This window comes from Apodemus sylvaticus, chromosome 3 (genome assembly GCF_947179515.1).
Source record: "Apodemus sylvaticus chromosome 3, mApoSyl1.1, whole genome shotgun sequence".
NCBI lineage: Eukaryota > Metazoa > Chordata > Mammalia > Rodentia > Muridae > Apodemus > Apodemus sylvaticus.
Genome location: NC_067474.1, coordinates 143,205,734 through 143,232,970, shown reverse-complemented (window position 1 = coordinate 143,232,970; position 27,237 = coordinate 143,205,734). Strand labels below are relative to the sequence as shown.

Here is a 27,237-nt window from a genome sequence, read left to right as displayed (position 1 = left end):
CGGGTCGGACGCAGTGAAGAGCCGCGGGCGGGCGGGCGGGCGGACAGACTGACGGGAGGGCCGGGCGGCGAGCAAGATGGCGCAGACTCAGGGCACCAAGAGGAAAGTCTGTTACTACTACGACGGTGAGCGGCGGCTTGGCGGCGGGGGCAGGGCGTTGGGGAAAGGCCGGGGGAGGAGGCCGGGAGGAGGTCGAAGCTGAAGCGGGAGGCTGAGCGAAAGTCGAGGCTGAAGGAGGAGGTTGTAAGAGAGGAAGTCGAGGCTGAGGCCGAGATGAGGCGGGGGTCGCGGAAGGGGTAGCCTGCGGTAATCTCGGTGGCGGAGATTCTCAGGGAATCCGACGTGAAGTTGGAGTGGGACTCCTGGAGGGAAGGCTAAGCCTGGCGGCGTGGATCGGAATATGATGGAGACGGTTTGCCAGGATATTTTTTCCTGCTGAGAATACAGAGGTCTTTCACTGTCCCCTTGACTTTTTTTTTTTTTTTTTGGTGAGTTCTGCAGGACTGGCCATCCATATCCCCTCCCCCACCTCCCCCCCAAAGTCTATGAGTAGGGCCTGCAGTTGCTGGTTGGGACTTGGGGCTCCCCGGGGATGCAAGGAGAAAGGTGAAACTTGTTAAACCGACTTTCCCTGGAAGCGTCGTGGAGCACCTTACTCTGTCCCGGGCAGTGTTTCTGTTGGGGCTAGGGGGCTCGTCGAGGCACATTTCCTGTGTTGAGTTCCCGTCTGAAGGGGGAGCTAGACAGTGTCACAGGTACCCTTCGGTGCTAGTGCTGGGACCAGGGAAAGTGGAGTGTTGGAGAACCCAGCAGGAGCCTCAGCCCAACCTGCGCGGAGGAGCGGGTGTGTGTCAGTGCTGAGGACCCAAGAAGTGGAGTTGCGAGCCAGTCAGCCAACAGCAGGCTGAGGGGACAGCGCCTGTCTCTGAGATAGGGTCTCACGGTGTAGCTCACTCTGCTTTTCCATCACACTTTTCCACATCTTCGAGTGCTGACGCCAGGTTTACACCACTTGGTCTAGCATTTGTGTTTTAGGAATAGCTGTCGAGTTGTTTAGGTGGTTGGCTATTTACGTCTGAAATTTAGAAGACAGATATTTTTGGTAATTGTCCGTGTAAAATAATTTGGATAGTAATTTTAGTTAGTTTAGAAAAGGGTGTGATGGCCGGGCTGTGGTGGCACACACCTTTAATCCCAGCACTTGGGAGGCAGAGGCAGGCTAATTTCTGAGTTCAAGGCCAGCCTGGTCTACAGAGTGAATTCCAGGACAGCCAGAGCTACACAGAGAAACTCTGTCTCAAAAATCCAAAAAAAAAAAAAAAAAAATAGAAAAGGGTGTGATAACTCCAATTGTAGGGGGTGAAGATCTATGTTGAAATTACTATTTTTATTTTATTTTTGGAAATGGTCTCTTGTGTAACCCCAGCTAGCCTGGAACTCACTTTGTACAGCAGGCTTGAAGGGATTCATTTAAAGAGACTCATCCTACTCTGCCTCCCGAGTGCTAGGATTAAAGGCCTGTGCCGCAGCCCTGGCCTGTTTTAATTCTAAAGAAGTGGGCTAAGAGGGTTCAGTGGCCTTGGTTGCTTTTCCACTCTGCTAGCCACGTTCCTCTTCTAGCCTTGCCCAGTGCTGTGGGGTGATCGTCTTAGCCACCCAGCCTGGCTTCTTCTTGTTTCTATTTTGTTTTGTTTCCAGGGCAGGGTTTGTCTATAACAGCCCTGGCTATCGTGGAAGTCGCCTCATAGACTAGGCTGGCTTCGGAACTCAGAGAAATCCCCCTGCATCTGCCTCCTCAGTGCTGGTATTAAAGGGGTGTACCACTGTGCCCAGCAGCCTCATCTTCTGTTTAGTTGTTTTTTCTTTTTTCTTTTTTTTTTATAATATTTATTTATTGTTATATGTAAGTATGCTGTGGCTGTCTTCAGACACACCAGAAGAAGGCGTCAGATCTGGTTACAGATGGTTGTGAGCCACCATGTGGTTGCTGGGAATTGAATTCTGGACCTTGGGAAGAGCAGTCAGTGCTCTTAACTGCTGAGCCATCTCTCCAGCTCCTACTTCTTTTTTTCTTTTGTTTTTTTAAGACAGGGTTTCTCTGTGTAGCCCTGACTGTCCTGGAACTCACTCCATAGACCAGGTTGACCTTGAACACAGAAATTTGCCTGCCTCTGCCTCAAGTGCTGGGGTTAAAGGCGTGTGCCACCACCTTCTGGCGGAGGAGAAAGGCGTCGCTAGTGTATACTGCTCTTGCAGAGGATGGAATTAGTTATTAGCATCCACACTGGGTGGCTCACAGATGCCTGGAGCTCCAGCTGCAGGCACCCAGCACTCTCTTCTGACTCCCACAGCTCCCTGTACTCATGGGTACATGCACACCACAGACAGTCAGCAGTTTACAGCACTTCCTACTGAGGTGCTGCTCTCAATTCCCAGGGCCTACCCTGGCCTCACAACCATTTGTAACTCCAGTTGAGTTGGGAGGAATCCAATGACCTCTTCAGGCTTCATGTGCTAAACATGGATGTGGTGCATACACATACATGCAGGCAAAACTACAAACACAAAAGAGTGGGAAAATCTTTTTTTTTTTCCCCCAATAATACAGGATTTCTCTGGCTCCTAGAACTGGTTCTACAGACCGGGCTAGTCCTGAACTCAAGGAGATCTGTCTACCTCTTGTTTCCCTGCTAGGATAAAGGCATGCACCATTGGAGAAGTGCTGGTAGGATTGGGGCAGATGCTAGATTAGGGTCGATACAGAGTAAGCAGAGAGAAAAGGATGCTTTAGCTTGCAATTTATTTTTGAGAAAGGGTCTCTGTATTCATTCTAGCTGGAACTAACAGATCCACCTGCCTCTGCCTCTAGAGCGCCTGCACTAATAAAGGTGTGTACCACTACATCCATCTGAGAGATATGGTCTTGTTTTGTGGCCTTGAAAGGGTCTTTACAAAACAAGCTGGGTAGGTGGTGGCGCACCTTAGTCCCAGCACTTTGTAGGATGGGTTGGGGGTTGGGTATCTGAATTTGAAGCAAGTTTGGTCTACAGAGTGAGTTCCAGAACAGCCAAGGCTACACAGAGAAACCCTGTCTTGAACAATGAATAAAGAGGTTGTAGTGATGGAGATGATGGAGGGCACAGGTGATCGAGAAGCCAGCGTCCGTACAGGTCTATAGGTCCCCTGGTTGTCTTTTGGGTTTGTGACAAAGAAATATTCAAGTTTGGGCAAGTTTGAAGGCAGAAGTCGGGACAAAATGCTGTGAAGCCTCAAGGTGAAGTAAGAATGTTCTTGGGCCATCAGGGAAGCACTTTCCTGTAATCTTGAGAGGCAGAGGCAGGAAAGGAAGATCTTGGAGTTTCTGCCTGACCTACGCAGTACCGTGAATACAAGATATTCCTTTCATGGGACATGATGTAAGACTTTAGAGAGTAGGAACTTTAGCAGTTGTGAAGGAGGGAGCCAGTAGAAAGACTTAAGTCGTGGAAAAGTTCTCTTTCCCAGTTGGGACTTATTTGGCTCTGCTGGTCAGGTCAGGGTTGCTGTAGTAGGCAAGCCACTTTACTCTTCGTTTTTGCTTTTTGTATTTTGGAGTCAGCATTTCTCTGTGTAGCCCTGGCTGTCCTGGAACTCACTCTGTAGACCAGGCTGGCCTCGAACTCCGCCTGCCTCTGCCTCCCAAGTGCTGGGATTACAGGCGTGGCCACCACGCCTGGCTTGGTTATGCTTCTTTTCCCTACCCTCTTCTCCCTCCCTCCCCTTTCCTTTCTTCCTTTCTCCCTCCCCCTTCCTCTCGCTCTCTTCCTCTCTCCCTCCTTTCCTTCTTTCTTTGCTCTAAGACAGGATTTCTCTGTGTAGTCCTGGAATTTGTTCTGTAGACTAGGCTGGTCTCGAACCCACAGAGATCTGCCTATCTGCCTCTCAAGCACTGGGATCAAAGTTATGTGCCACCATTGTCTGGCTTTTTAGAAAACTAAAACCACAGTTCCTATTGAGAGCAGTAATGAGAGAGAATATTTAGAGTGCTTGATTCTCTTAGTTGGTACCCAGTACTGAAAAAAAAACAGTTAAATTGTCTGAATGGAAGGAATTTTGTTTGTAGTTTTGGCTGGCCTGGATTCACTAAGCTGGCCTCCAAATTACAGAGAACTGCCTGCCTCTGCTTTCCAAGTGTCTGGATTAAAGGTGTGTGCCACTATGCCCAGCAAAAGAATTATGTTTTTTTTGTACAGTAGTTTAATTAGAATCCTTGAGGCTGGGAGTGGTGACTGGAGCCCATAGTTCCATACTTGGGAGACTGAGTCAGAAAGATGACTGTACGCTCAAGCCCAGCCTGATCCACGGTGACTCTCTCAAAACAATAAAATGACTTCCTATCAAATAGAGCCACATCTTCAGTCATGTACGTGCAGAGGCAGGGTCTCCATAGTCCACGCTGACCTTGGACTTCCCTCCCCTCTTACCTGCCTGTGTGCTGTGATAATCTACAAGCCACCATTCCGCTTTCACAGAGCTCTCTAGATTGCATGCAGACTTGAAGTAGGTACCCAGGAACCTAAGGTGCCTTTCTCTGTCCTAGATTTGGTCAGTCTGGCTTTCAGATCAGTTGATTTTTCTCTGAGTTAAGTGTAATCCATTGGTGCTTTTTGAGCTCATGGTGTAAATAGTATATAGTTTTTGCCTTCAAGTCTTTTTTTTTTCCTTCTCAGATTTATTTATTTATTTATTTATTTTCTGCCTTCAAGTCTTATGAGTGTAAATATAAGAGGACTGAGGTGCTGCATATAGAGTTGTTTTAGTTCAGTCACTTGGATCTGTGCAGTATTTGGAGCCTGAGCTGGTCCTTGTAGCATACAGTTCATAAGGAAAAAAGAGTACTCTGGCCGTGGTAGCATGGGCCTATCATCCCAGCAGTCAGGGAGCTGAGACAGGAGAATGAGTTTTAACCAGCCTGGTGAGGCTCTGTCTCAAAGTATATTTTATTTTATTTTTTATTTATTTATTTATTTATTTATTTTTGGTTTTTCAAGACAGGGTTTCTTTGTGTAGCCCTGGCTGTCCTAATTCACTCTGTAGACCAGGCTGGCCTCGAACTAAGAAATCTGCCTGCCTCTGCCTCCCAAGTGCTGGGATTAAAGGTGTGTGCCACCACTGCCCTGCACAAAGTATATTTTAAAGAACAGGTTAAAGCGCTTGCCAAGACAGCCTGGTGTGTGAAACAACCGACTCCTGAAGTCGTCCCTGAGCTCTATGGTACTGCACGGCTCAGTCACACACATGCACGAGTAACAGTACATTTTAAACATCAACGAGGAAACTAGCCTAGGTTTGAGGAACCGTTTAAACTGAGGATATGTTGGATCAAGGTGAATACCATGTGTGAGATGCTGTTAATCTGGTGTGTCTATAGTGCAGACTGGCAGATATTTTCTGTGGCATGAAGGGCCAGGCAGGAGATACTTTGTTCAGGGTTTGGTTTTTGATACAGGGTCTCACTCTGTAGCTCTGTCTCACCTGGAATTTTCTATGTAGATCCAGCTGCTCTTAAACTCCCGGACACTAGCTCACCATGTATCTCAGGCTAGCCTTCTAGCCTCCTACCTCAGCCTCACAGGTACAAGGATTACAGGTGTAGATTACCATACCTGGTTTATTTTAGGCGTCATTTTGCCATGTAGTAGGTTGGTCTCTGCAGTGATTACTTACCTACTCGGGTGCTGTGTGAACTAATGCTAGGCTGTTCCAACGAGTTTACTTATGAACACAGACAGTCCGGGTGATGATTGGTGGACAGCTGTAGATGAAGCAGGAAAGGCAGTGTCTAAGTTAGGGTTTCTGTTGCTGCTACAGAACATAATAACCAGAAAGCATGTTGGGGAGGAAAGGGTTTATTGGGCTTGTACTTCCATGTTGCGGTCAGTCACTGAAGGACAGGAATTCAGACGGCAAAAACCTGGAGGCAGGAGCTGATGCAGAGGCCGTGGAGGGGTGCTGTTCACAGGCTTGTTCCTCAGCCTGCCTTTTAGAACCCTACCACCCTACCAGCTGGGGGTGACCCCACCCATAATGGGCTGGGCCCTCCGTCATTAATTACTAATAATTAAGAAAATATTTCCACAGTCTATCCCATAGCCATTTTCTCAGTTGAGGTTTCCTCCTCTCAGATGACTATAGTTTGTGTCAAATTGACCTAAATCTAGTCAGCACAAGGTAGATTGAACAAATGTTACTTCCAGCCTATTGACATCATAGCCCATAGGAAGAAGAGATATAACATTTTGTTTTTTAAAGCAAGCAGGGGATGCTATGAGCTGTGCATAGAAAAATAACTGATCATAATGTGGCAGATAGTTGGAATCGAAGGCCAGGAACTGGTTAGAAGCAATTTCTATAGATGAAACAAGTGGTAAGAAAGTTTGGTTTTATCTGTAGGCTGTGGGTTATAGTTCTAGGTAGTGGTGAGTGGTTTTTGTTGTGGGAAAGGGATCCATAGAGATGCAGTGAGTTGAGTCACCGTTCTGCCTGTTCCTCCCCAGTGGATTTTATCCCATGTATATATTCTAGACTCACCCTTCAACGCTGGCTTATGTAGGAACCCCAGGCGCGCCTTTTATTCAAGGTAGGAAAGGATCATGGGACCTAGAAATGAGCGTTAGAGTTCTGGGAGTTTGCTGAGTTCTCCCAGGAGAGTGCTTAACTGTGTTACAAAAGCTGCTTCTCTAAGAGCTGGAGAGGTGGCTCAGCAGTTAAGAGCACTGGGTGTTCTTCAAGAGGACCAGGGCTCAATTCCCAGCTCCCACGTTAGGCAGTTCACAGGAGACACCTGTACTGGCATGTACATGTCCATACATTTATTTATATTGAAAATAAAATCCTTTTTTTTAAAAAAAGATTTCTTTATTTATTATATATAAGTACACTGTAGCTGTCTTCAGACACATCAGAAGAGGGCAGCAGATCTCATTACGGATGGTTGTGAGCCACCATGTGGTTGCTGGGATTTGAACTCAGGACCTTTGGAAGAGCAGTCAGTGCTCTTAACCGCTGAGTCATCTCTCCAGCCCCCAAAATAAAATCTTTAAAAAAAAACCAAAACAAACTGGAAAGCTCAGGGGTATTGTTCTCCGGTGCCTTTAGTCCCAGGACTTGGCAGCTATCAGATCTCTGAGTTTGAAGACAGCATGGCCAGGCAGTAGTGGCGCACGCCTGTAATCCCAGCACTCTGGGAGGCAGAGGCAGGCGGATTTCTGAGTTCGAGGCCATCTTGGTCTACAGAGTGAGTTCCAGGACAGCCAGAGCTACACAGAGAAACCTTGTCTCAAAAAAACCAAATTAATAAAGTAAGCTGTCTTCTCTTTTTCAGGGGACGTTGGAAACTACTATTATGGACAAGGGCACCCAATGAAGCCTCACCGAATCCGCATGACTCATAATTTGCTGCTCAACTACGGTCTCTACCGAAAAATGGAGATCTATGTGAGTCCCTGCCTGCCTCTCTCCTCAGCCCTGCTTCCTTCCCTGCGTGCGTTCCTTATCTCCCTTTCTCAGCTGCTCATTCAGTCAGGGCTATTATTTGGCAAGTAGAGGGAGATGCAATTTTTAAGCACTTTAATGTCAAAACATGCTTGTAAGCTAACCAAGTTTACCATAGTATGTCTGTGTAGCAGTTACAGAACATTAATAGAGAGATGAGGTGTAAAGAAAGGAGGAGCTGTGGGAGGCTTACGACCGACTAGAGAGCCAAGGCTGAGGATGCCAGGCTGTGCTGTGGTTCTAGCACTTTGGTGGTAGAGGTAGGATTGGAGGTTCAAGGCCACCATCAGCAGTAGAGTCAATTCAAAGCCAGCCCAGGTACAGGAGACCCTGTCTCCAAAGACTGAAAAGGACTAGGACTTAGTCCCGCATTCACAAGGGACTGGTGTCACATAGAAGTTAGTGTGGCCTTCACAAAGGGACGGAGTGGAACACAGGCACAAACAGAAGCGAGGATAACATGGCCTTCGGAAAATTAAGTCTCCATCAGTCCGCGCACAGTAAGCTGAACATGGAAGCCCAGCGTGGGCACTGGGGCCGTGGATTGCTGGGAACTCAAGGCTGGCCTGGGCTACAGTCTTAAAATGAGTCCAAGCAAAACATGGGCTAGAATAAAACCCTTGCCCCAAGCAACAAGCAGCAAACATGCTTGGTAGTGGTGAGCGTGCTTTTAGTCCCAGCCCTTAGGAGGCAGAGGCAGTCACATCCATGAGTTGGGGCCAACCTGGGGTACCCAGACAGACTCTGTCTTGAAAAATAAAAAAACAAAGAAAGAGTGTAGACTGTGTTTGAATTAGGGCTCATGGATCTCAGGCTTGTCTTCATCTAACTACATAGCTGAAGATGACCTTTGAACTTCTGATCCTCCTGGCTCCCCCTTGGAAGTGCTGAATTACAAGGTTACTGCATACTGGAATATTTTATGCGGTGCTGGAGGGCGTGAGCACAGGCCTGTGTCCTCCAGAGCTGTACTTCCAACCAAGCTACGTCAGCCTCGTGTGAACTCAGGTCTTGTTCCCACATACAGCTCTAACTAATTTTGTCTGAGCTTCCAATTTTAAAAGAAAAACTGGAATTTTCGATTATATAATACCTCCTAAGTTTAAAGTGTTGATTCAAAGTTTTGTCTTTGTTTTAATTTTTGGCAATAATTCCCAGATCAGTTTTTATTTTTTAGCATATATGTAAAAAATACCAATACATCTGTAGACTAAATTTGGCTTGATTCTCAGTTTGCCTTTTCTGCAGGCAGCGAGGTACAAATTGAGAACTATTTTTTTTCTTTTGGTCTTGTTGAGGCAGGGTTTTGTTGAATGTGTAACCCCATCTGGCCTCACCTATATTGTCCTGGGTTGGCTTCTCACTCATTTTGTGGTGGAGGATGACCTTGAGCTTCAGACCTCCTGCTTCCATCTTCCCAAGGTCTGTCCTACTATGGCCCGTTCTTACGGGGCTGCAGATTAAGCCCAGGACCTCATGTACACTGCCTTCTGCCCACTCTGCAGTGGCAGATGCTTGTCAGCTGGGCGTAGTGGCACATGCCTTTACTCCTAGTAGTTGAGAGGCAGAGGTAGTTGGATCTCTGTGAATTCAAGGTCAATCTGGTCTACATAGCAAGTCTTAGGCTAGCCAAGACTAGTAGAGACACCTTAAAACTATCTTAAAAATAAAATACAGGGCTGGAGAGATGGCTCAGTGATTAAGAGTACTGACTGCTCTTCCAGAGGTCCCGAGTTCAATTCCCAGCAACCATATGGTGGCTCACAATAAAGACGGCAGGGTATCAGCCAGGCTGTGGTAGTGCACGCCTGTAATCCCAGCACTCTGGGAGGCAGAGGCAGGCAGATTTCTGAGTTCAAGGCCAGCCTGGTCTACAAAGTGAGTTCCAGGACAGCCAGGGCTATACAGAGAAACCCTGTCTCCAAAAAACCAAATCCAAAAAACCAAAAAAACCCAAACCAAACAAAACAAAACAAAAAAGACAGCAGGGGATCTGATGCCCCCTTCTGATGTCTGAAGACAGCAACTGTGTACTAATAAATGAAATGAGTCAATCAATCAATCAATCTATTTATTTATTGGTTTTTTGAGGTGTGTGCCACCACTGCCTTGTGAATAAATATTTTTTTTAATTTTTTTATTCGATATAATTTATTTACATTTGTGAATAAATATTTAAAAAATAAAATACAATGCAATTTAAAAATCAAAGGAATAACAGAAATAGCAAGGCCAGTTTCCTTTGGGGTCATCCCGGCAGAATGAGAACGATGGGCTCAGGACCTCTGGTCACTCAATGGCACAAAGTTTGCTATTAGTGACTGTCTTCACAGTTTGCGTAAACTAGCAACAGCAATATCCTCAGTGATTCAGAGATTACACGTCTATGAGTCTTCTTTCCCAGATGCCTTTGTATAGCCGCTAGCAGTGCCTAAGAAAGCAAGGAGGGATAATAACAGAATGAGGTGGCTTTGAACTGTTCATTGTCTCCTCCCCCATCCCCAGTCCCCCAAGTGCTGGGTGACAGGCATGAGCCACTGCACAGGGGCCATGTGCCAGGGCTTTGTGCATGTTAGGAAAGTACTCGGACATCAGCTAACCTCCCAGTCCTTTCCTCCTATATTGAAGAGGGAAAACCCTTTCTAGAAGCTTCTTAGCAGAATTCCAGCCATCCTACAGCCTTAATGGACTTTGTCATTTGATCCTTTGGGCAGGGTTTATCAATGCCCAAACAAATTGGTATGTTTCCAAGGTGAGTGCCACTACCTGGCTCTTTATATTATATTTTATTTGTATGGGTGGTTTCGTTTTGCCTGCATGTATATATGTGCACTGTGTCCATGCAGGTCAAAAGAGGGCATCAGAACTGAAGTTACAGTTTTGAGCTGTCCTTATATAGGTGCTGAGAAGCAAATCCTGTCCTCTGGAAGAGCAGCCAGTGCTCTAACCTCCCGAGCTGTCTAACCTCTGAGCTGCCTCTCCATTGGCCCCCTTTCTTCTCTTCCTTCCTTATTTATTTGTTTGTTTGTTGGTTGGTTGGTTGGTTGGTTGGTTGGTTTTCAAGACAGGTTTTCTCTGTGTAGCCAGGCCTTCTGGCCTTCTCTTTCTTTCTTGAAGTTAGGTCATGGCCGGGCAGTGGTGGCGCACGCCTTTAGTCCCATCACTTGGGGGGCAGAGGCAGGCAGATTTCTGAGTTCGAGGCCAGCCTGTTCTACAGAGTGAGTTCCAGGACAGCCAGGGCTCTACAGAAAAACCCTGTCTCGAAAAACCACCCCCAAAAAAGAAAACAAACAAACAAACAAAAACGAAATTAGGTCTTGCTAATTAGTCCAGGCTACCCTGATTCACTGTGTAACCCAGACTAGCCTTCAACATGATCCTTGATTATGCCACCACTTGTAAAGGAGCCTCTATGTATATAGGCTTGCATCCAGAGTTTAAGTGACACAGATCATTCTCCCTGACTGGATATTGGTTTCATTAACAGAAATGGTAGAAGAGAAATTCTGAAAGTGAAGTTGAACTTGAGTGTTGCTGGTCACAAAACACGAAATTGTGAAGTTCAACTGATTTAAAAGTGCTTCTAGGATTCCTGGATCGAGCTGGCATGGTGGTGAATGGCAGATTCTATGAGTTCATGACCAGCCTGGTCTACAAAATGAGCTCCAAGACAGCTAGAGCTACATATTGAGACCCTGTCTTTAAAAAAGTCTTCAACTCAGAACACGGACCAAGATGGGGTAGGGTTTATGTAGTGTCTAGAAGCCAGATCCACACAGAGCTTGTTGATCTTGCTGAGAGGTGAGCGCTTACTGGGTCTATTACAGTCTAGGCTCTTAGGGTGCAGACGCTTGGAGCCTAGGACCTCAGTCCAGTAGCCAGAGCCGCATAGTGGAAAGAGACAGCCAAGTCCTGCATGTGTTCCCCGCCCTGCACTGTGGCATTTACACACATGTACACACGTGGCAAAATAAGCTTAAAAATGGAAAACAACAAAAACCTGTGGAAATTTTTGGTTTTTTGAGACACCGTTTCTCTGTGTAGCCCTGGCTGTCCTAGAACTCACAGAGATCCTGTGTCTGCCTCCCAAGTGCTGGGATTAAAGGCACATCTTTGCTTTTGAGAATGATTTTACTCCGTAGCTTCCATTGGCCTGGAACTTGTTACGTGTCTCTGACTAGCCTCAGTTGTCCCAGTCTCCTGAGCCCTGTGATTCCAGATATGACTTACTCTGCTTGGACTCTGGATGTTTTATTTTTCCTCAAATTAAGGATTAAATGAGGGACTGGTGAGATGGCTCAGTGGTTAAGAGCACTGGTTGCTCTTTCTGAGTTCAGTTCCCAGCAACTATATAGTGAGTCACAGCCATCTATAAGGCATCTGGTGCCCTCTTCTGTCCTGCGGATGTATATGCAGCAGAGCACTCATACAATAAATAAAATTTATATATATAAAAGATTAAATGAGGTCCAAAATAGTGCTTAGACTCAGATAATTGTTTCCAGTTGAGTGTACCACCAGTGTAACCTTTTCTGCTGTAATTGCAAAATTCTACTGCAAGTGAAGGCAACACTACTGTGAGCTCTAACTATTGTGCACATGAAGGACAGAACAGAATAAACACCCAATAAAAGTTTGTTGTGTAGACTATAGACAGGACAGACATGCATGTTTCTTTCCTTTTTTTTATTTGATATAATAATCTAATCCTTATTTACATTTTTCTTTCTAATTTTCTTTATTTACATTTACATCTTTATTTACATTTCAAATGATTTCCCTTTTCCTGGTTCCCCCAACACCCCTGACACACATCTTTCAAGGTGATCCTTTTATAAGGGATAGGGAGAAGAGAGTTTGTTTTCCCACCCAGATAGGGCTTCTCTATATTCCCAGCTGGCCTGGAACTCTTCCACAGACCTCAACTCTGTAATCTACCTGTCTCTGTCTCCTGAGGGCCTTTTTTTTTTTTTTTTTTTTTTTTTAAATAAAGCACATATAGCAGAGGGCTGCCTGGTCAGGCCTCAGTGGGAGAAGATGCACCTAATCCTCAAGAGACTTGAGGCCACAGGGAAGAAGGGGGATGCCTGGTTGGGAGTTAGGGGGGAGCACCCTCGCAGAGGCAAGGGGCAGGAAGAATGGGATGAGGGGCTGTGGGAGGGAAAATGGGGGTGGGGCACGCCTGTAATCCCAGCACTTGGGAGGCAGAGGCAGGTGGATTTCTGAGTTTGAGGCCAGAGTGAGTTCCAGGAAGGCCAGGGCTACACAGAGAAACCTTGATTCTAAAAAGTAAAAACAAAAAACAAAATAAATAAATAAATAAATTTTAAAAAGAAAAAAAGGCAGTTTTATACTGTAGGCTGGACTTGAACTGTAGTTCAGGTCTGATCTCTAGTCTTCGTCTGCCTCCTGCGTGCAGCAGTCGATAGATAGAGGTGTACACCACCATACTCTGTTGAGAAGAAGGAAGGAAGATAAGATGAGCAATCAGGCTGTCTTGGTCAGGCTTTCTATTCCTGCACAAACATCATGACCAAGAAGCAAGTTGGGGAGGAAAGGGTTTATTGAGCTTACACTTCCACGTTGCAGTTCATCACCAAAGGAAGTCAGGACTGGAACTCAAGCAGGTCAGGAAGCAGGAGCTGATGCAGAGGCCATGGAGAGATGTTTCTTACTGGCTTGCTTGCCCTGGCTTGCTCAGCCTGCTCTCTTATAGAACCCAAGAGCACCAGCCCAAAGGTGGTACCACCCACAAGGGGCTCTCCCCACCTGATCACTAATGAGAAAATGCCCCACAGCTGGATCTCATGGAGGCACTTCCCCAACTAAAGCTCCTTTCTCTGTGATAACTCCAGCTTGTGTCAAGTTGACACACAAAACCAGCCAGTACACAGGCTGAGGTAGGTATATGGATTTCAGGTCAACTTGAATTACATAATGGCACAGCTGTTCAGAGCCCTGGCTCCTCTTCCAGAGGACCTGTGTTTGAGTCCCAGCATCCGCATGGCAGGTGCTGTCACAACTGTCTGGGATTCCAGTTCTAGTGAATCCAATGCTGCTCTGGCTCCATGGGCTCTGTTCATACATGGTGCACATAAATGCAAGAAAAATACTCACACACATAAAGTACAGTAAATAATGTTGTGAGGACATATGTTGGGTTCATCAGGAAACTTCTAACATGTCAAGAAAGTTTTAGTGGGAAAGACTTGATCAGAGTTCTTGGTGCAGTGGTTTATAAAAGACTTCCCAGACTAGGCATGGCAGGAAGCACCCTTAATCCCACCACTAAGGGAGATAAAGGAGAGACAGCAGGATCCCTGAATTCATGGCCAGCCTCGTCAACAGCGCAAGTGTCTGGAGGGCCAAGGCTACAGGGAAAGTCTTAAACTACCACTGTTCTTCTCAAAACAAATCGCTAGCTTGGTGTTTTGGCTTACATCTTTTATCCTAGCACCCAGGAGCAGAGTCCAAGTGACTCATCTAGAAGTGACACTGGTCAAGGCTAACTTGCTCTTTCTCCCTACCCCTCTAGCGTCCTCACAAAGCCAATGCTGAGGAGATGACCAAGTACCACAGTGATGACTACATTAAATTCTTGCGTTCTATTCGCCCAGATAATATGTCTGAATACAGCAAGCAGATGCAGAGATGTAAGTATGTTCTGCTCCCACCCCACTCTAAAGCTCCCTATTGGGTTTCTTTTTCCTTGGGAGTATCAGCCTTTGGTCCCTATTTAGTTCACAACTGATGTGTCTTGCCCCCCAAAGGCGCCAATGCATTTTTCTCATCTCATCTGGCTTTCCTGTCTCCTGATCATAAATAATAGAGCTGGACTTGTCTAGTTAGGGCTCCCGTGCTGTTTCAGGCATGCTGTAACTATAATGAGCAAGGCCCTAGGCTTTGAAGCAGGCAGGAGAGACTGGTCCTGCTCCTAATTGACTGCACAAGACACTTCCCCCAAGATTTTTGTTCTGTAAAATGGGATGAGCTGTGTGGTTTCTGATTTCTGTCCAGTTATAATTGCTCCAACTTTGCATTTAGTATTTAGTGGATGCAAAAGATGGACTAGATGATGTAATCTTTGAGATGAGATGGTCCCACCCCTGCCTGCTGGGCCCTGACACCAGGGTACATCCCATCTCAGAAACCATACCTCATTTGTAGAACTATGATTGTTTTAGTTGTGGGAAAGCATTGGTCAAATCTGGGACTTCATTGTCACAGCTGAATTCTTTCTTTTGTGTTTGAAGTGTCTGCTCTCTGAAATGACAAGATCTTGCTAACTTCATGGAGATCAGTCATTGGTTTCCTGCAGATGCTCTTAGGGGTTTCCATGCAATGCTGGCAATGGGGAATCTAGCTAAGTTGTTAACAAAACAGGCTCTCATAGAAAAGTAAGCGTGGTGTCTGTCACAGGAAGAAGATGAGCTTTCAGGGTTTTTAAAAGCACTTATTTCTTGATGGTCCTTAGATTTTGGATTTTGTGTCTTGGTTTGCATGCACAGCTGCCACCTAGTCTGCTAAGTTGTAGGGGAGGGGAGGGTGTTGGTTCTGCTGAACTGGAGTCTCAAGCTTGCTGGTAAGTGCTGTGCTACTGAGCTGCTCACCACTCCCTTTCGTGTGTGTGTGTGTGTGTGTGTGTGTGTGTGTGTGTGTGTGTGTGTGTGTGTGTGTGTGTTTGGGGGTATGTGTGATGATGGCTTATGTATCAAGGTCAGAGGACAACTTTGGGGACTAGGTTCTTTCCTATTGTGGATTCCAGGGATTGAACTCAAGTCAGACTTTACTGCAAGTGGTTTTACCTGGTGGATCTCTCCTGCTCAACCATGTGCTGTGATTCAAGTATTTGAGTCTCTATAAGGAAGACAGTAGTATGTGTCTTATATCTGAGGCTAATGCATTCATAGTATCTACCGTATTGGTATTACGTGGTATCTCTGTTAGTCATAAATCTGTCAAGGCAAACAAAATGAGTCTTCCCAAATGAGCAGGTTCTAAGCCAGTCAGTACTCTGGTTTCTCAGAAACTAGCGTCATTATAAAGTTGTGTGTTAAAATATTAGATCTAGTGGGGTTGGGGAGATAGCTCCAGACTGTTCTTCCAGAGATCCTGAGTTCAATTTCCAGCAACTACTTGGTGGCTCACAACCATCTGTAATGGAATCCAGTGCAACAATGTACTCACATATATAAAATAAGTAAATCTTTTTAAAGAGAACTGAGGCACAGTGAATAGGATGTAAAGTGAATAACTTAATTAAAAAAATATTAGATCTGTGACTTTCCTGTTAAAAATAAAGGCGGACATAGGGGACTAAAGAGATGTGTCAGTGGTTAGAACACTGACTGCTCTTCCATAGGTCTTGAGTTCAGTTCCCAGCAACCACATAGTGGCTCATAACCATATGTAATGGGATCCCTCTTCTGGTGTGTCTGAAGACAGGGACAGTGTACTCACATAAACAAATCTTTTAAAGTAAAATAAAATAAAAAACAGTAAAGAAAATAAAGGTGGGCATAGGGGGCTAAAGAGGTGGTTCAGAGGTTAGAGACCTGGCTGATTTGCAAAGGACGCAGGTTTGATTCCTGGCACCTTCATGGTAGCTGGTAGCCATCTGTTCCAGGTGATCTGATATCCTCCTGTGCCCTCTATGGACTCTGAACATATGTGGTGCATATACACAGACGGAGACAAACCATAAACGTACAATCAAAATTAATCTTAAAAAAGGTGGACAGGATAAGGGGTCTCAACTTAATGAATTCTTACGGACTTGATTCATAGTGTTGTAAGAATCAAAGTAGCAGAGCTTTGAGATGTCACTCCATGAAGTGCGCTCTGAAATGTCTACCATGGCAGTAAGCAAACCTATGGGCTCCTTATTAATTTTTTTTTTTTTGATTTTGGGGTTTGGTTTTGTCAAGACAGGGTTTCTCTGTATAGCCCTGGCTGTCCTGGAACTCACTCTGTAGACCAGGCTGGCCTCCAACTCAGAAATCCGCCTGCCCCTGCTTCCCAGAGTGCTGGGATTACAGGCGTGCGACACCACTGCCTGGCTCCTTATTAATTTTTAATAGTATCTAACCCAGGCAGTTATGCCTGAGTTAGACCAACTGAGTTTGTGTGTGCTTGGTACACATAAAAACTTGCTTTGAGACTTTGACAACCTTGACCAAATGTTCTGCTAATGTTTTTTTTTAATCAAAATAGGAAGCTAAATAAATGTAATTTATAGATCAGATAATCAGACCCTGGAGTTTCTGGTGAGAACATGCCGATTGGTGGAGCTGTCAGGTCACATTGTCGTCTGGTCTGTAAACTTGACTGGTCCAAGAGTCATGTGGCAGGATGGAAGGGTGGAGAACTCTAGACTCCTGATTGGAGTTCAGTCATCTTTGTCTCTGTTTCATAGCCTGGCCTTCTCATCGCACCACTTGGGAGGCAGAGGCTGCAAGATGAGTCTTAAGAGCACATTGGGATGTAGAGTAAGGCCCTGTCTCAAAACAGATTGCATTTGTACTGAGCATTAGCAGAACTGTTTGTGTTCCACTAAACAGTCTGCTATAACCCCCTTCACGTAACAGGCTCTAGAGGTGACTTCACTGGAAAGGAGTTCAGGCTTGGGGCTACACAGTGAGATCCCATTTCACAAAGTCAAAACAAAAGCAGTGAGGTTTTACGTATAAAAATAGTGAAAGCCTATGTTTCCTCACAGTCTGAGAAGATGTGATTAATACAGTTGAAGACTGGGCACAGATTCTTATTTCTGTACTAGGCTGTCTCTTCCTCTCCTCTCCCACATTCAGTGAATCTGTTGCTGAGGTGTAACTTGTATCCCAAGGTTAGTGTGTAGACCTCTACAGGTTTCTAAAGTGCTACCTTTTGTAGATATTGCTTGAGACAGGGTCTAGTACTATTCAGACCTGTTCGATACTTCCTCTGTGAGCAGGCTACTGTGACTTACAGAGATCCTACAGAGATCCTCCGAAGTGATGCTATTATAGCCATGCCCTGCACACACTTGCTCAGTCTCCAGAGGTGCTGCTTTTTAAAAGAAAGTCTCATGGAACCAAGGCTAGTCTTGAACTTACTTTGTAGTTAAGATGAAATCCTCATTAATCCTTAGCACCTCCTTCCAGGTGCTAAGATCACAAGTATGAGCTGATGTGTGAACTATATGTCAAATTGGGTCCTGAAGGTTAATCCTTTTCTCATCCCCACAAGGGAGTATAAATCAGCCTTTGGAAACTCAAGTACCAGGACCTGAAGGAAACAGTCAGAGGGGGAATTATTTGCTCCTGAATATATAGCCTGACCCCAGGGACCAAAGTTCTTATTGACATAGCCTCTTCCCAGTGTTTACCTAGAAAATGAGAACAAGCCACCCACTGCCTACTCCCTAAGTAAGCACCGGATTTGGGAAACTCCTCAAGTTACAGTAGCACTAGATTGGTAACTTTAAAAAAATTAATTTTTATGTGTGTATTCAGTGTGGAGGTGTATGTTACACTGCATGAGTAGAGGGCAGAGGGGTTGACTCCTTCCACCTTTCTGTGAGCTACAGAGATTGAACTCTGGTCACCAGGTTTATAGAGCCAAGCATTTTTACCTGTTGACTCAGTTGAGAATGCTGAAGGTTATTACAAATATTATAAACGTGTCCTAATACGTTACCAAAATCCAGAGTGGCCCCTTCTCAGCCTCTTCTTCCCAAGGCTCTTTCTCCTTGCTCTGCTTTGTGAGTCCTTATTGATAAAAGACCAGGGCCAGAGAGTAAGGATGGCCCCTCTCCCTGTCCTCAGCAGTAGGTTTTCTTTTTTGTGAGAGCCTGGGGTTCCTCAGACTCCCCTCGGGGCTGCTTCCTGTCTATTTGGTTTCATTTGCATTAGTGTTTGCCTAGGTTTCTACTTCACACCCTGCATTGTACTTTTACTTCATGGGCTTGAAATAATTCTAGTTGTCACTTGGGTATAGTCAAAGCACTAGACCGAGGTAGCCAAGACACCCAGGTCCTATTCGGATCCGGGTACTTCCTGCTCATCCAGCCATCAGCAAGTCACTGGCCTTCTGTGCGTGTCCCCACTGCAGTGCACAGTGGCCCTGTCTTGTCCAGTTCGTGGAGCTGTGAGAACTAAATGGGAGTCTTTGTGCATAAAGCACCAGGATGCACTATCTCAGGACTCCCAGGACAGGCAGCAGCAAATCATTAGGCTTGAATTTGCCTCTGGTATTAGCAGTTAGTTCATTTCTCTGAGCCCGTTTCCCCATTTATAGGACTGGACCAAACTACCTCAGAAGACTGTGTGAGGATAAATGGATCAGGTATTTAAAGCACTCAGCAGCATATGAACTCTCTCAGTACTCAGCAAATAATTCTATCGGTCTCTGCTCACTTCATCTTTCTGAGTCTATTTCTTCATTTATAAGATCAGGACGAAGTCCACCTCAGAAGATTATAAGATTTTTAATGCTTCGTGCAATAGTCCTAGCTGCTCAGAAGGCCAAGGCTTAAGGAAAGGTTAAGCCAGGAGTTCAAGACCTGCTTCAGTGAAGCCATGTCCTCAGAATTCCTGGGGAGGGTCTCTTAATTTTTTTACTGACTGTTTGAAATGAATTTTACTATTGCTTATTATCATTAATGGCATAAATCTCCAAGAAGTTAACCTGGGCTAGAACCCAAGCTTTCTGAATCTAAATTGTTTCATTTTTCTTTTCATTTGGTTGTAAATATCTAAATAAAAAACTGAAGGAAATTGTGGAAACTAACCTTTTGCTTATTTCTTTCAAGTCAACGTTGGTGAGGACTGTCCGGTATTTGATGGCTTGTTTGAGTTCTGTCAGTTGTCCACAGGTGGCTCTGTCGGTAAGGAGACTACGCTTCTTGGGCTATGTTGGACAGTTGCTGGGACATCTATCTGCCTTTTAGAGGAGGCTCTGGTCATGCTGACCTGTGACCACTAAGAGTGAGCCTGTGGGTTTTGACTTTAGATCTTTCACACAGTACTGACAGTTCTTACTTCTCCTCTCCCACCCATATATACAGGAATCCTCCTACTGGAGGCCTTAAGGGAGGGTTGTTAAGACACTGTATATAAATGCAGTTTGTGAACTTCGAGGGTTTTTAAAAATGCAGGATCAACATCTGTGTCTTAGGAAACAGTAAGGTCACTAACTTTTGAAGTCATAAATCTTCCTCACAGATCATCTCACTGTAAGCTCTGAGTTACCTTAGCAGTGCCTTAAACCCTAGCAAGTGCAGCCACGCATGGCTTAAGGACAGAGACATGTTCTGGGAAATGTGTTAATAAGCAGTTTTGTTGTATGAATATTATAGTATGGACAAATTTAGATGGTATAGCCTCCTGCACATTTGTATTTTACATGTAGTATAGCCTGTTGTTTCTCAAGACCTGGAGGAATAGAATGTGAGATTAAATCAAACACCAGAAAAAAAATGCAGGGCAGGAGCACTTACTGCTTATTATGCACCTACTGTGAACACTTAGTGCTGCTGCTCAGGAGTTTGCTTCCCAGCCCCCACACGGCAGCCAACAACTCTAACTCTAGTTCCAGGGGATCCACTGCCCTCTTCCTACTTCTGTGAGTACTAGGCATTCCATGCAGACATGCATATACATCCTTGCAGACAAAATACTCATTTAACAGTGAACACAATATACAGGTGTGCAGCAACATTTCTGTTTTAGTGGGGTTTTTTGTTGTTTTGTTTTATGATAAGGTCACTATGTAGCCCTGGCTTGTAAATCAGGCTGGCTTCAAGCTCAAGAGATCTGCCTGCCTCTTCCTCCTTAGTTGGGATTAAGGGTGTATGCTACCACACCTAGCATACAGTCAATTTTTCTTGTTCATGATAATATATACAACAAAACCTTGCCTCAACAATACCAAAAACCCTTAAAACACTGTAAAATAAAGTGCCTCTCATTGGGTTGGCGGGGGCAAAGGGAACGGTTTAGTGACAGGCTTGTGCTCTCTCCTTGCTCAGCAAGTGCTGTGAAACTCAATAAGCAACAGACTGACATCGCTGTGAACTGGGCTGGGGGCCTGCACCATGCAAAGAAGTCTGAAGCATCTGGCTTCTGTTACGTCAATGACATCGTCTTGGCCATCCTGGAACTGCTAAAGTATGCCTGCCGGGTTCAGGCCGTGTGTCTCAGGCCGGGTCCCACTCCCCTCTCCCCTGGGCTTGCTTCCTAGTTTGCGTTTCTTATGGCGTGCTGGCTAGGATGTGTTCCGTGAGTGTTTCTGGCCATCCTCTCCTTGACGGGGTCTTGGTTTGATCTGAGCCCACGGCAAGATCTGGGGCAGGAGCTGCTCAGTCCTGCCTCCAGAGTGTCCTTGTGTGACTGGAGTTGACCCTGGCTGTAGAGTAGGAAGATCGGACAAGGTCGGCTTGGTCAGGCCTCTGGAGACACCCCAGCCACTCTTCCACCTTCCTTCAGCCAGTTTCCACGTCTCTGGTGCTTAGAGATACCTGAGGGAGGCAGCTAGCCTGGTAAGCTGGGACCTGGCGCCCTTGGCGCGTCCCATCCCCAAAGAGCCCCCAGGGCCCTTAACACCTTCTGATCCTAGGTATCACCAGAGGGTGCTGTATATTGACATTGATATCCACCATGGCGATGGCGTGGAAGAGGCCTTCTATACTACAGACCGGGTCATGACTGTGTCGTTTCATAAATACGGAGAGTACTTCCCAGGAACTGGGGACCTACGGGTGAGAACTCCCTTTAGGGACCAACCAACTCACCTTCAGCTCTAACTCATCCTGTGTCACTAAAATTACTTCTTGTCTCTTCTGCCATTCAGAGTACCACACTATTGTCTTGGGGCACCTACACAATTTCATTCTTTATTCTGGGAGAGGAATGTTAGGGCGTAAGGGGTCAAAAGAATTCGGGGTTTTCTGACCACAGCTGGGTTGTTTCACTCTGTCTGTAAGCTTGTATTTGGAGTGAGGAATAGGGCTCCTGGCAGTCATCTCAAAGGCTTTATTCTTAGGTAACCTTCCCCTTTAGCACTATGACTGAAAGCAGTGGACTCACCCCAAAACACTCCATGAAAGCCTGAATCTTATACAGAATATTTAGCAGACTTGTTCCTCTCCTAAGGCTGCTCCATCTGCCTCAGTTAGCATGAATACAGTGAGATCAGTTTGCCCTGCCAGTCGCCCTTAGGTGGGAAATGCTACTAATTAAGTTGTTTGATACATCAAACATTCAAGTAAGTCACTTTTGCTATTTGAAGTTAATTGGAAAAAGTTTTCTTCTGTGACTTGCCCTCCACAGCTTTCTAGAAAGGACAGACTAGAGGTAGAGGTGTAGTAAAACTATGGGCAGGGTTGCGGGAGGTGGGTTTTACTTCTGTAACCCACCTCCTGGCTTGCTCTTAACTAGAAGCAGAAATCTTTCAGGGTAGCGTATTCAGTTTCTGCCCAGTGTAACTTGGAAGTATTGTGGTTGTGAGCCGGGCTCCCTCTGACCTTGCAGATCTCATGGCTCAGCTTGTCTCATAGCACCACTGTCTCTCCTTAGCCTTCCAACCCCATCTTTGAATCCCCTTTTTTGTCTTTCAATCTGAATGTCCCTTTTGATTAGGACATTGGGGCTGGCAAAGGCAAGTACTACGCGGTTAACTACCCACTGCGAGACGGCATTGATGATGAGTCCTACGAAGCCATCTTCAAGCCAGTAAGTGTCTGACCTTGGCCCTTGGGCTGCGGTGGGTTTGATCAAGGGGAAGCACTTACAGTAGCCGAGAGGTTGTTCCTCGCAGCGGCTACCTGGAAGAAACAATCTGCATAACTTGTTGCTGCCGTCTGAGTCTAGCCTTTTGCTCAGTACTGTAACATGTAAGGCACAATCTTTGTGGGAGGTGAACAGTATGTACCCAACAGTCTGTGATCAGTTGTTGTGTACAAAACTTTTTCCAGGGGTGATGTAACACACGTCTCTTCACCACACGTAGGGAACCCACAACTGACCAAAATACAGATACCACCAAATTCCAACTTGGTGAACCATTGAGTTTTATTTGGATTACATACAGGAGTATTGGTAAGAGGTTACCTGTAGGAATTTCGTCTCAAAGACAGCAGTATCACCAAAGCCCTCCCCAGCCTGTGAAGCAGTTCACAAAAGCACACTGCCCTTTGTGCCAGCCTTCGGGAGCTCAACAGGTTGGAGACTCATTTCCGGGAGCCTGAGTTGATCTGACCCTTTTCTAGGCAGCTGGTCTAGTCTGAAACTTTTTGCAGCTTTTACTGCTCTGTCAGGGAGAAGTCCTAGTGAATCTGTTCAGTTTTGGGGACTTCCTGAAGCTATTTTGAGTTGTATACCTTCCTGCTAAGGAACTTCCCTGCAGGATAGAATCAGAAACTTACACAGCATAGCACAGCACAGCACAGCACAGCACGGATGTGGTTTTTACTTAGTTGTTTGTGACCATTTAAGCAGTTATTTGGCAAAGCAGAGATTACATCAAAGAAAGATGGGAGCAGGCTGGCGGGACAGTGAGAGCAGCCCTCAGTGTCCTCTGTCCCACATTGCTGTGTCAGCCCCCAGGAAATTATTTGTTTATTTCATTGTGTTCTGTTTTCTGAGTTTTTCATGTTTCTTGTAGCCTTTTATTAATATCTATATACATTTTAAGAACTTGTGGTTTATTCTAGTCTTTATAGACTAGCTGGCCTGGAAAAGCCCCCGATAGTTAGCCTGTCCAGAGGCAGTGTGGCATGATCTGCAGGCAGGCTTGCTGCCGGAAGCCTCAGAAGGCTGACTGGAGCCTGCATTTTTACAGGGTGCCTGGGTGAGGGAGAAGGTGGCCTGAAGTGCAGGGCCCTCACCAATGCAGGCCTGGCCTGGAACTCACTGTAGACCAGGCTGGCCCCAGACACACGTTCCTGCCACCGCCTCCTGACTGCTGTGATTAAATTGTGCCACCATGCCAGGATTTTTTTTTTTTTTGATTTGGGTTTTTTGAGACAGGGTTTCTCTGTGTAGCCCTGGCTGTCCTGGAACTCACTCTGTAGACCAGGCTGGCCTCGAACTCAGAAATCCTCCTGCCTCTGCCTCCCAAGTGCTGGGATTACAGGCGTGCGCCACCACCGCCCGGCTCTTTTTTTATTTTTTAATGAGGAGGTGCCTATATGAAGGAAGGACTGAGGGGATGACGCTGGACAAAAGGAATATCTGCCACACAGAGTGAAGTGGCAGGCAGACTGTCAATCACACATTTAATAAATTTTGTCGTCACACAAATGCCTACATGTGCTTAGTAGTAAAGATGACAGAAGCTCCCTTACCGTATGCTTAGGTTTGAAAATAAAATATACAAAAATAGATTACATCTATGGGACAAAGGAGCAGAGCAGATGCAGCTAGAGGTTGGGAAGCTCCGAAAGGAAGCAGCTTGGGAAGTTGGCAGCTAAAACAGGAAAAGGAGGGAGCCGACAGGCCACGCAAGCCCAGTTGTTGGAGCTATGATAATCTTTACAGACGCTTTCAAATCAGAAACCTCTTTTCTACCACACAGTATCAGGGAAATAAATGAAAAGGAAAAAGTGCTGGACCTCTTTCTACCTCTGGACCTCACATGCTTACTTTGAGACCGGTCATAACCAACGTGCATCTTTTTTAGGTCATGTCGAAAGTAATGGAGATGTTCCAGCCTAGTGCAGTGGTCTTACAGTGTGGCTCAGATTCCCTGTCTGGGGATCGGTTAGGTTGCTTCAACCTGACCATCAAAGGTGAGACCAGGTAGCACACGTATGGGTGGACAGGGTCTGCTGGGTTCCCCTGCAAACCAACATCCCTTTTCCTTCCACAGGGCATGCCAAGTGTGTGGAGTTCGTGAAGAGTTTCAACTTGCCTATGCTAATGCTGGGAGGAGGTGGCTACACCATCCGTAATGTCGCTCGGTGCTGGACTTACGAAACAGCCGTGGCCTTGGACACAGAGATCCCTAATGGTATTAGCTCCAGGGCCAGGCTAGGCTGGGTGCGAGCTAGATGTCACGTGCCTTCGTGTACGACATTTCCATTTGGTCATAAGGCCTTTCACACTCTTCACTGAGGCTCCTGTCTTGTGGCAGGCAAACCACAACCATCAGTTTTTCCCTAATCTTGTCTTCTCCCCTTTGTTTTTAGTCAGGACCTTGTCAGTTATTTAGATGTTTGTGATTTAAACTGCATAGGCTAGTGAACACAGGAGTGCTTAGTGTTCTGCACCGGGGCTTGGATCCTTCCCTGCCTAGTGACACATACTCCACTGGTGTGGATACTGGGGAGTGGGGTTAGAAGATCAGTAGGTCCTAAGTGTCCTCCCAGCCTTTAAGAGCCTTGAAGGAAGTTCAGGCCAGCTTGGCTGCAGAAAGACTATCTCAGAAAGACAAAGTAGAACAGATTAGAACTTTGCAGGTGTCCCAGTTTGTTGTGTTCCTTTATAGATGGGAAACCAGACCCAGAGAAAGCAAGCTCTATGTGCTTTTCCATGGGCCCTGTGGTGGGCGGCATGTTCTTACTGTTCTCTCCATTTCCCCAGAGCTGCCATACAATGACTACTTTGAATACTTTGGACCAGATTTCAAGCTTCACATCAGCCCCTCCAATATGACTAACCAGAACACCAATGAATACCTGGAAAAGATCAAGTGAGTGTGTTGCCAACTTATCTCTTTGTTCAACAGGCCAGATTCTGGTTTGTCTCCATCTAGAGCCCATCCACCCTCTCTCCTGTCCCTGTAGGCAGCGGCTCTTTGAGAACTTGAGAATGCTGCCCCATGCCCCTGGGGTCCAGATGCAGGCCATACCTGAGGATGCCATCCCAGAAGAGAGTGGTGATGAGGACGAGGAAGACCCAGACAAACGCATCTCCAGTAAGACTAGATCCAGGGCCCTGTCCCCTGCTCAGTAGTGAGCTCCGCCTGTCCCTTCACTCCCCATCTCGCCAAGCTCTAGCTGTTTTGAGACCCGTTACCCCGACCTGTCTTGGTAGCTTTCTCTGATGTCTTGAGGGGCGCTGGGGATGGGACCCCCAGGCTTCTCCTCCAGGCAGGTACTCTACCACTCAGTCCGTGTCAGGGAGGCACTGGGCGTAGATCCTGAAATGGCCCCTCACTCTCAAACCAATGTTTCTCTATCTACTGCCTCCCAGTCTGCTCCTCTGACAAACGCATTGCCTGTGAGGAAGAATTCTCGGATTCCGATGAGGAGGGAGAAGGTGGTCGCAAGAACTCTTCTAACTTCAAAAAAGCCAAAAGAGTCAAAACAGAGGACGAGAAAGAGAAAGATCCTGAAGAGAAAAAAGGTGGGTTTGGACTGGATGTGGAAGGAGCTGACCAGCCCAGCCGAGCCGCTCCTTTGGAGCTCACACTGAAGGGGTTGAGTCAGTGGCTCCTGGAGTGGGAGACTGGCTGACTGACCTGGGCTCTCACACCACCCAAGCCCTGTTCCCTGGTTCCCAGGGGGCTGCCTGTGCCTGGATTCTTGCTGAAACAGGCTAGGAAACCGGTCTAACCTGTTTTCAGCCAGCCTCACCAGAGGACCTGGGATGGGCTTTTCTCTTCTATAACCAGTGAACTGGAGTATTGAAGAAGGGGTCTCAGAAGAGCCCCACTGCCTGACCTGGGTCTTTTCAGATGAGGCCCTCAAGCATACCTATTCCCTTATTTTCTAGAAGTCACAGAAGAGGAGAAAACCAAGGAGGAGAAGCCAGAAGCCAAGGGGTGAGGAAGGGGCTGGTGGCCATCTTTGTAGCATCACCCCCTTTTGTGTCCTACCACTGAGGGAGGGAAGGGCAGGGTCAGCTGGTCCAGCTCACAAAGACCTCTTTGAGGGTGTAGTCTGTGTGTCTCTGTAGAACTAGGAGCCCCAGTTCCCAGCAGTCACCTGGGCAGCCAGGGTCCTGTAGAAGTCACTGTAGCCATATCTGTGCTTCCAGCCCTCAGTCTGGGTTTTCTCATGCTGCTCTGTTCTCTCCGCAGGGTCAAGGAAGAGGTCAAGTTGGCCTGAGCAAGGTCTGCAGCTCCATCTTCTCCCCAAGTTCCTCACTTTCCCAGATTTTATATTTTCTATTCCTCTGTGTATTTATATAAAATATATTAAATATAATGTCCCCAGGGACTAAATAGGAACCAGGGACCAGAGCACAGGGCAGTGGTGCTGGGAGGATTTTTCCCAGAGCTACCTTGTTCATCCTGCCCCCAGTCTGAGTGGAAAGAAAACAACCAGAAGACAAAATCCTAAACTGCCAAGTGCCTGCTTAGGAGCTCTGTGAAGATGCCCCTATTAAACTTTTTAGAAGGGGTCACTGGGTCTTCTGGGACCCCTTTTCAGGCTTGGGTAATATCAGCCATTTTTAGATTGGTTCTGTTTATACCTTCCCTCCCATCCTGGGCAAACAAAAACAACTCGCCCTGTCTTCCCCCAGTTCTGTAGGTGGAGGTTGTTAGCCTAGCTTCCTTTTTGAGATATTTTCATTTTGTGAGACTCTTTGTAATAAAACAGCCCATTTCTATACCCTCCTGAGCTTGTTTCTTAGCAGTGTCCCTGGTTGGTTTTTAAGCTCTCCCTGCCCTGTCTCTTGTGGGTAGTCACCTCCAGAGATGCTCCTGAGCCCTGGTCTTACCTGCCTTCTTCATCCTTCAGGTCTGTGTAGTCCTTTTATCCCACGCCCCAGAAGACCA

At 46.3% G+C, this 27,237-nt stretch overlaps 1 protein-coding gene across 1 annotated transcript; it reads left to right on the top strand.

Annotated features, from left to right (window-relative positions):
• The first annotated feature begins 31 nt into the window (after nucleotides 1-31).
• Hdac1 (histone deacetylase 1) lies at nucleotides 32-27,070 on the top strand. The gene is made up of 14 exons (XM_052177461.1): nucleotides 32-125; nucleotides 7,364-7,476; nucleotides 14,069-14,186; nucleotides 19,325-19,399; nucleotides 20,543-20,681; nucleotides 21,130-21,271; nucleotides 22,152-22,244; nucleotides 24,193-24,301; nucleotides 24,382-24,522; nucleotides 25,095-25,203; nucleotides 25,298-25,428; nucleotides 25,707-25,859; nucleotides 26,229-26,277; nucleotides 26,536-27,070. The coding sequence occupies exons 1-14, from the start codon at nucleotides 77-79 to the stop codon at nucleotides 26,561-26,563; spliced, it is 1,449 nt and encodes a 482-aa protein (XP_052033421.1). The 5' UTR covers nucleotides 32-76; the 3' UTR covers nucleotides 26,564-27,070.
• Nucleotides 27,071-27,237: the final 167 nt, after the last annotated feature.